Here is a 9,472-nt window from a genome sequence, read left to right as displayed (position 1 = left end):
ATTTTAATCAAATAAAAAGGTACTCCTCTTAAATATTAATATTAAATGATGTTTTCATCAGTTAAAGTAAATAAACAGTTCACATTTGATCAGTTAAATGTCCATTTTCACCAATAAAAACAAGTTATGCGCGCTGTGCGGAACACCGTTAACCCCATCATCTTCCATACACTGACAGAGGAGGTATTTTTTCCCACTTTTCCACAAACTGTATAATACTGTATAATGTGTACTGTATAATAGGTATTCCCCGGTAGAATGAGCACACAAACATGATTGTCTGTCTTTCAACAACGGAGGAGTGGTCGCTGGCGTGCGGTCAATGGCAAAAGGGTACAGAACATGGTTGGTCTACGTTACTTGATTAAAAGTCTAAACTATCAGTCAGGTTTCTGAAGGCATGTACTAGATTGTGTGCAATAGGTTTTTCAGTAAAGTTTTGATCATGTTGATCATTTAGAGGCCTTAGAAATTAATGTATCATATATAGAGCATTGCATAAGCAGCGCAAGGTTGTGGGTTTGATTCCCAGGGAACACATTTTAGGTAAAAATATTTAGCCTGAATCCACTGTAAGTCGCTTTGGATAAAAGCGTCTACTAAATGCATAAATTGAATGTAATTTAATATATCAGATATGATAAGGCTTTATATGGCCAATCAATGTCTCTTGGTTGCATTGCATTGAATGCTTTCTGATCATAATGGGATTGTTGATCACATCATGAAGACAAGTTGTTGACCAAGAGGTCTGCAGTAAATTATTATATAATACTGAACAGTTTAACATTGATGTCTTATCTGCAGGCTGCATAGCAACAGTTGTGTCTTTTCCAACAGGATAACAACCAACACAAGGCCAAATAACAAGGGATATGTGTTGTAGGTCACTAATGGTAAAAGTAAAAAAAAACAAAATATAAAAAAAACGTAGAATATCAATGTAACAAGACAAAAATATGATTTTGTTAATGCTTTATTTTGCAGATATAACATTTGAGATCATGCCAAATATGGCATTGAAAGGTTTATTGCATGAAACCTCTGAAAACTACAGAAAAAGTCAACTGGATGTACTGAGATGGTCTTCATGCAGACATAGGATACGAACACAGCCAAACGTTGTCCACCAGGCCTCATCTGGAAAAATTACCAAAAAATAAATAAATAAAAAATCACTCAATGCATGGTGCAAGCATTTTTTGCTTTTGCCCCGATATAGCATTGACTGACCTTCAGTTATATTTTAGAAGCATTATACAACTTAATAATAGGACAAAGTGCAAACATTTATCAAATGATGACGGCAATGAATAGTTATGTATCTTAATGGCACCATATTAGCCAACAAAGATAATGTTCATTGATAAGGAAAATCTCACCAATTCTAATCACGTCCTAAGCTCTGTACTTGGGTTTAACAATGTGATGCATCATCTTGAGTTTCAGCAGGGTGTACGGCTGGTACTCAGTGCCTTGTCTGAACTCATCCACTGGAAAACACAGTATTGTAAAGAAAGTTCACACATTCAGTGACATTTCTTCCAATGCTTGACTTTAAAGTTCTGCTTAGAAATTGTCATATATATATATATATATATATATAGAATGCACTCTTAAAAATAAGGTGGCATTATTGGCATTGATGGTTCCATGAAGTCTTAGAAAATGGTTGATATCATGTTTTGAAGCACTCACATGGCGCTGTGCTTCTCTGCAGCTCTTTTAGAGATGGCAGCACTAGTCCAGTTCTGGGATCCACCAGAGTGGCGTGAGAATTCTGGGTTCCCTTCCTCATCTCATAAGGTGGAGGATTGTAGACTGTGGAGAAACAAACACTAGTTAACTATGCCCAAAATCTACTAGGTGCATTGATATTTAAAAAAAATGACTTGCAGACATACAGCCGGAAACTCTTCTGTTCATTTCGCCAACTTCATGCTTGAGCATCCCACTGTCCATGTCCATCAGGAAGCGTCTGGAAGGTTCTGTTCCTTGCCTACGGATCTCAACAGGGACTGCTTTGTGGTTCTCCTTATGTTCAGAAGAGTCCATCTCATTCTTGTGTTCTTTGAGTAGACCAGCGTTCATGTCCATCATGAGGTTTCTGGAAGGTTCATTGCATTGTTTCTGCAGCATACACACTCTGAGCTCCTGTAGGATGTATGGGTGGTACTCAGTGCCTTGTCTGAACTCATCCACTGTAAAGGAAAGAAACACAGAAAGCAGAAAAAGGCAAATTTAAGATGGTAAAAATTGCGTGAATTCATATTTTTCGAGGAATCTTTATAATATCACAAAATACAAGTAGTGTATTAACTTTCAAGTCTTAGAACATGGTTGATATCATGTTTTGAAGCACTCACATGGTGATGTGCTTCTCTGCAGCTCTTTTAGAGAAGCCAGCAGTTGTCCAGTTCTAGGATCCACCAGAGTGGTGCGAGAATTCTGGGTTCCCTTCCTCATCTCATAGGGTGGAGGATTGTAGACTGTGGAGAAAACAAAAACTGATTAAGTATAGGACCAAAATACTATATTATATCAATGATATATATATAAAAAAATGGCTTTGCAGACATACAGCCAGAAACTCTTCTGTTCATTTCGCCAACTACATGCTTGAGCATCCCACTGTCCATGTCCATCAGGAAGCGTCTGGAAGGTTCTGTTCCTTGCCTCTTCCCAATAGGTGCTGGATTGTAGACTATAGAGAAAATAACACACTATTAATGGTATCCAAAATCTAATCAATGTCACTGGTATACTTGATTTGGCCGTGCAGTTTTGAATGTTTGTGTTGACCTTACATACAATACGTAGAAGTTTTGAAAAAGCAAAGCAGCAGTAAAATCTATAATGCTAATTATTTTGCAGACTTACAGCCAGAAACTCTTCTGTTCATTTCAGTGAGTTCCTCCTTGGGCATCCCAGTGCTCGGGTCAATCAGGATGCGTCTGGAAGGTTCTGTTCCCTGTCTACGGCTCTCAACGGGAACTGCTTTGTGGTTCTCAGAAGAGTCTTGACTTCTTATGTCCTCATGCTCAGAAACCACTTCCCATTTAGCTGCTAATGAAGGTGAAAGAAAACATTAGATCAGACTGGTATAGGAAAACTAAATTCTCTGGTAAAAAAAGTGCAATATATTTATTTATTTATTTGGTGTTTTATGTCAGTTAGTACTAGTTTGTCACTTCTGTAGCTGAGAAAACAATGTACAATCTCCATTAGAAAGTGAGACTTACAGCCCCCTACTCTCCTGTCCATCCCATTCCTGTGTGTTTTGAGTAGACCAGCGTTCATGTCCATCAGGAGGTTTCTGGAAGGTTCACTGCATTGTTTCTGCAGCGTACACACTCTGAGCTCCTGTAGGATGTATGGGTGGTACTCGGTGCCTTGTCTGAACTCATCCACTGTAAAGGAAAGAAACACAGAAAGCAGAAAAAGGCAAATTTAAGATGGTAAAAATTGCGTGAATTCATATTTTTGAGGAATCTTTATAATATCACAAAATACAAGTAGTGTATTAACTTTCAAGTCTTAGAACATGGTTGATATCATGTTTTGAAGCACTCACATGGTGATGTGCTTCTCTGCAGCTCTTTTAGAGAAGCCAGCAGTTGTCCAGTTCTGGGATCCACCAGAGTGGCGTGAGAATTCTGGGTTCCCTTCCTCATCTCATAAGGTGGAGGATTGTAGACTGTGGAGAAAACAAAAACTGATTAAGTATAGTTCCAAAATATATTGTATGCAATGATATAAAAAAATGAATTTGCAGACATACAGCCGGAAACTCTTCTGTTCATTTCGCCAACTACATGCTTGAGCATCCCACTGTCCATGTCCATCAGGAAGCGTCTGGAAGGTTCTGTTCCTTGCCTCTTCCCAATAGGTGCTGGATTGTAGACTATGGAGAAGATAACACACTATTAATGGTATCCAAAATCTATTCAATGTCACTGGTATACTTGATTTGGCCGTGCAGTTTTGAATGTTCGTGTTGACCTTACATACAATACGTAGAGGTTTTGAAAAGCAAAGCAGCAATAAAATGTATAATGCTAATTATTTTGCAGACTTACAGCCAGAAACTCTTCTGTTCATTTCAGTGAGTTCCTCCTTGGGCATCCCAGTGCTCGGGTCAATCAGGATGCGTCTGGAAGGTTCTGTTCCCTGTCTACGGCTCTCAACGGGAACTGCTTTGTGGTTCTCAGAAGAGTCTTGACTTCTTATGTCCTCATGCTCAGAAACCACTTCCCATTTAGCTGCTAATGAAGGAGAAAGAAAACATTAGATCAGACTGGTATGGGAAAACTAAATTCTCTGGTAAAAATTCCAGTATATTTATTTATTTATTTGGTGTTTTGTATCAGTTAGTATTGGTTTGTCACTTCTGTAGCTGAGCAATCAATTGACAATCTCCATTAGAAAGTGAGACTTACAGCCCCCTACTCTCCTGTCCATCCCATTCCTGTGTGTTTTGAGTAGACCAGCGTTCATGTCCATCAGGAGGTTTCTGGAAGGTTCACTGCATTGTTTCTGCAGCGTACACACTCTGAGCTCCTGTAGGACGTATGGCTGGTACTCAGTGCCTTGTCTGAACTCATCCACTGTAGATGAAAACGAAAACAGAGAAAAACATAGCATTTAAAAGGATAGTTTACTCAAAAAGTTAAGTTCCTTCAGTGCTTGAAAGTTCAGCTGAATAGCTTTTCTGTTGAACACAAGAAACAAAACCATTTAAGATGGTAAGAAATTATGACAGAATTTAAATTATTGATGAATCCCTATTATATTCCAAAGTGCATGCATTGTAGGTATTTTTAATAACTTTCAAGTCTTAGAACATGGTTGATATCATGTTTTGAAGCACTCACATGGTGATGTGCTCCTCTGCAGCTCTGTTAGAGAAGCCAGCAGTTGTCCAGTTCTGGGATCCACCAGAGTGGTGCGAGAATTCTGGGTTCCCTTCCTCATCTCATAAGGTGGAGGATTGTAGACTGTGGAGAAAACCAAAAAAAAACTGATTAAGTATAGGCCCAAAATACTATATTATATCAATGATATATATAAAAAAAATGGCTTTGCAGACATACAGCCAGAAACTCTTCTGTTCATTTCGCCAACTACATGCTTGAGCATCCCACTGTCCATGTCCATCAGGAAGCGTCTGGAAGGTTCTGTTCCTTGCCTCTTCCCAATAGGCGATGGATTGTAGACTATAGAGAAAATAACACACTATTAATGGTATCCAAAATCTATTCAATGTCACTGGTATACTTGATTTGTACCTTGCAGTTTTGCATGTTCATGTTGACCTAACATACAATACACAGAGGATTTGAAAAAGCAAAGCAGCACTAAAATCTATAATGCTAATTATTTTGCAGACTTACAGCCAGAAACTCTTCTGTTCATTTCAGTGAGTTCCTCCTTGGGCATCCCAGTGCTCGGGTCAATCAGGATGCGTCTGGAAGGTTCTGTTCCCTGTCTACGGCTCTCAACGGGAACTGCTTTGTGGTTCTCCTTAAGTTCAGAAGAGTCTTGGCTTCTTATGTCCTCATGCTCAGAAACAACTTCCAATTTAGCTGCTAAAGAAGGTGACAAAAAGCATTTGTCCAGACTGGTAAATGATTGCAGAGAAGCCCAAATTCCCTGCTAAAAAGACCAATTAGACTTTACATTGGATGGTTTATGTTGATTGGCATTGGCTTATTGCTACTCTAGCTTGTAGACCAATGGACAATCTCCATTAGAAAGTGAGACTTACAGCCCACAACTCTCCTGTCCAACTTGTTCATGTGTTCCTTGAGCAGACCGGTGTTCAGGTCCACCAGGACATTTCTGGAAGGTTCGGTGCCTTTTCTGTACACCTCGGCAGGGATTGCTCTCTGCTCGTGTTTTTCGCTCTGAGCGCTGTACTGCGATCTCATCATGGGACGCATTCTGAGCTCTTGCTGGGTGTGCAGCTGCTTCTCAGTGCCTTGTTTGAACTCATCCACTGGAGAGGAAACATCACAACAAATGCAGTCATTAATGTGCAAGGTAATATGAAAATAAAAAAAACCTTTTATATTTCAGGTTTTTTGGTGCATTAGAAGAGTTCCAATGTAAGATTAAGCAACAGGAATTGGAAACTTTTGCTGAGGTTTCATGGTTCCAACGTGTTTCTTTTTTGAAAAAAAACTAATATCATGAGTTGCTGAGATCCAAAACTCTAGAGGAGATAGATGTAAGATTATTGGTCTTTTCTTAGTAACCATAGATCAATTATCTAAAAAAGATCAATTTGAGACTTCTGCTCTGACATAATGCTTCTCTTGAAAAAAAAGAGACTAATCTAATGTTTTTCTTCTAGATTTTCAAAAATGTTTCAAACTGCTCTGATTTTCCAAAATACCAAAGTTTTCAATCAAAGCTCAAACATTTTTCATGATAAGTCCTAATGAACGATGCACTCCACTAATTTACAGCTCCATACTTCTTCTGTATGCCGATCGCATCAGTTAGTGTTATATATCTTTCCATTTTTTAAAGGCAGTCTGTGGAGATGCTTAAATTGTATTGTAAAAGGGGTAAAATTTGCTTTATCCAATGAAACTTGGTGGAGACCTTTAGATGGGTTTGCAACAATACCTTAAGTTTATAAACTCTTAGAAGACCCTTTTTATGATTACAACAAAGCGTAAAGTGTTATGGTTCAAAAGCTATTAATGTGTATCGATATTTAAGAAAATGACTTTGCAGACATACATCCTGAAGCTTTTCTGTTGGTTTCACCAGCTCCACGCTTGAGCATCCCAGTGTTCAGGTCCATCAGGAAGCGTCTGGAAGGTTCTGTTCCCTGTCTGCAGAACTCAGCTGGAACTGGGGGTTTTACATCATTGTTCACGTGCTTCAGAACTGAGCTGTCCCTGTGTTCATCTTGGACCATTTGTGGCCCAATTTGTTTTAATTTACCATTTGGGAATCGGTGCAGTGGTCTTGCATGGAGACCTGCAAACACATTATGAACATCAAACCTGCAGCTTATTTCTTATTAAACATGCCAAATATATTTTCATATAGTCTGACTTAACCCAATAGCGCAGCTTTTCTTCACAAGCCATAAAAACTGATTTATTACTCGTCTCTATCTCAGTTGTTCAACAGCTAATCACATATTTTATCAAGCAGATAAAATGTGCTCATGTTCCAAAGAAGAAGCAGACGTGGTTCAACCCTGATAAAGGTTAAAGTTCAGAACTACATTAAAGTAATGAGGAAAACCAAACCTTTACACTAGTAAACAGTAAACACAAAATGCCATACTACATCTACCAATGTGATAATATACATATTTGAAACCTTCTTAGACTGTTTGAAAGTTATTCCATATTATGAATATATTATAAAACTATTATCTTAGAAAAAATAAACCATGCTAAAAAAAATACTAATAAAAGATGCCTTTTGTATATTGTTTTTCCTTTTAACATCACTATATCAACTTTAATTACATTCTGGAATTGCTTTTAGAAAGCAGACAGATTATTCAAACACATTATTAAGATATCAATAAATACAGAAAATATTTTCTGAAACCTTCTAAGACTGAAAGTGATTTCAAACCCAAATGAATGAAATTAAAATCATAATAACAAAACTCATTATTTTGGCCAAAAATGATGATCCTGGTAAGATATAATGTAAATAAAAAAAATTGTAAGCATCATCTTACAAGTTTTAATATTTTAAATAGCTAGAATCATGTTTAAAAATCATCCAGAATATTCAAATAATATAAAATAAGACAAGAAATGCAGATTAATCTCACCAGCCACGGCAAACAGGAGTAGCAAGATCCTGAACATCCTGAGATGATCGCTGGAAAAATATGGGAAAACTATTTTACAAGTGGCTTGTCAAACACTACACACGATTTCTAACAAACAGTTTGCAGTTTGTATGATCCCACACATAAACACAATAACAACACATTAAATGCTACCTATGATCGCTTCTGTTATGATAAAATAGATCAATAGTTTCTTCAGCGCTGTGAGAATGACTAATACTGAGCGTTTGACTCACCTCACACAATAAGGATCCTATGCACACTGGAGTCGCCTTTAATTACCTCGGATAATAACCTGGTTCAGAGGTTGACGTGCACCTTTAATCTTTTCATCTGCCTTTGTCTCTTAGACACTGATAAAACATCTGCTCTTTGATCCTGATCCTCTGACACTCGATCCAGTTCAGCTGATATTAGCGTCGGTACATTTATGACCTCGATCACTTTACTGCACAGAGATGTTCTGATATATCATTTACTAGCGGGAAAAAAACATAGAACTTCCTCTAAATGGAGTTCTCATATATTTCAATTTAATGTTTCTCTTACAGTTCCTCGGGAGACACAGAGTCATTAGTTGCCATCCAGCAGAAAGTGAATGTGGAGCGGATGAGAAAGGTTTGGGGTCAAGTTGAGGTCTCTCATATACTCCAGAGTAACGTTTTACTGAAAACTTTTATTGAAAAAATATTTTTTTGCATAATTAAGTTTAATATACATTTGTAAAATTTCTATGTAGATGTTAAAGTGATCTTGTGTGGATATTTATGGACTGTCTTGCATTATTGTCAACGCCTAATAATTATAATGTGTTTCAAAGTCTTTTCCAGAAGTGCAAATTGGCTTCACTTTCTTTGAAGTTTTGAAGACAGTCAAATATAGACTTGAGAAAACATTTAATCGGGTTTGCTTTCTAACAAATTCAGAGATAAAGAGATATTAAGCAATAAGGAAATGTCTAGAATATGTGAGCTGTTCAGAAGTTACCTGTCATGTTGTTTTTCTAACATCAAGTGTCTTATTCTGGTCTTTGTATATGGTTTTGAACACAAGGAATATCTAAATGAACAGTTTGCTTATTTTTTTAAGTATAATCTTTAACATACAGTAGCTACTTTGTTTAGCCAGTAAATGTTTAGAAGATAAAGGAGGCATAAACACACTGGAATGAAATGTTTGACGTGCAGGAACCGATGATGATGGAGGATGAAAGAAGGAGTTCTCAGTGATGTCCTTTCTTCTGCGTGTGTTTTGGAGTGTAGTGATGTGGTGAAGTGTCACAGACACACTTCCACCCGCTCAAGCAGCAAACACAGAGAGACAGACGCGCTTGAAGAGTGTGAACATCAGAGTTTGACACGAGCCGTGATGTACTGAGAGAGAAAGAGTGCATGTTTAACTTTGACACACACACACGCACACACAAACATACACACTCTCACACACACACACACACACACACAAACACGTACACACTCACATACAAACACGTTCACTCACACGCACACACAAACACATACACACACACACGCACACACAAACACGTACACACACACATACAAACACGTACACTCACACGCACACACAAACACATACACGCACACACAAACACACACACACACAAACACGTACACACTC

The 9,472-nt window shown here is 37.8% G+C and overlaps 1 protein-coding gene across 15 annotated transcripts; it reads right to left on the bottom strand.

The window, feature by feature from the left end:
- Nucleotides 1-966: 966 nt before the first annotated feature.
- On the bottom strand, nt 967-8,154 carry wu:fa56d06 (uncharacterized protein LOC795664 homolog). 15 transcript variants are annotated; one of them, XM_052546342.1, is made up of 19 exons: nt 8,071-8,153; nt 7,814-7,863; nt 6,751-6,993; nt 5,768-5,998; nt 5,394-5,588; nt 5,094-5,216; nt 4,875-4,997; nt 4,440-4,607; nt 4,080-4,265; nt 3,782-3,904; nt 3,575-3,697; nt 3,243-3,410; nt 2,881-3,063; nt 2,582-2,704; nt 2,367-2,489; nt 1,905-2,201; nt 1,699-1,821; nt 1,383-1,493; nt 967-1,140 (listed from the first exon to the last, which is right to left on the bottom strand). In XM_052546342.1, the coding sequence occupies exons 2-18, from the start codon at nt 7,848-7,850 to the stop codon at nt 1,399-1,401; spliced, it is 2,664 nt and encodes an 887-aa protein (XP_052402302.1). In that variant the 5' UTR covers nt 7,851-7,863; nt 8,071-8,153; the 3' UTR covers nt 967-1,140; nt 1,383-1,398. The 15 variants fall into 15 exon arrangements, with proteins under 15 accessions (XP_052402302.1, XP_052402303.1, XP_052402299.1 ...); XM_052546343.1 differs by having other exon boundaries at nt 2,881-3,066; nt 4,080-4,262; XM_052546339.1 differs by having other exon boundaries at nt 2,881-3,066; nt 8,071-8,152.
- Between the last annotated feature and the right edge of the window lie 1,318 nt (nt 8,155-9,472).

This window comes from Carassius gibelio, chromosome B1 (assembly GCF_023724105.1).
Source record: "Carassius gibelio isolate Cgi1373 ecotype wild population from Czech Republic chromosome B1, carGib1.2-hapl.c, whole genome shotgun sequence".
Lineage (NCBI taxonomy): Eukaryota > Metazoa > Chordata > Actinopteri > Cypriniformes > Cyprinidae > Carassius > Carassius gibelio.
This window is presented reverse-complemented; position numbering and strand designations above follow the sequence as displayed.

What these genes read in the sequence shown, in the direction of transcription:
- wu:fa56d06 (XM_052546339.1), bottom strand. Translation starts at nt 7,850, where the DNA reads ATGTTCAGGATCTTGCTACTCCTGTTTGCCGTGGCTG. An exon ending in GAACAGAAGAGTTTCCGGCT is followed by an intron (nt 3,698 to 3,781) that starts GTATGTCTGCAA and finishes TTTTCTCCACAG; the next exon opens with TCTACAATCCTCCACCTTAT. An exon ending in GCAGAGAAGCACAGCGCCAT is followed by an intron (nt 1,494 to 1,698) that starts GTGAGTGCTTCA and finishes TGTGTTTTCCAG; the next exon opens with TGGATGAGTTCAGACAAGGC.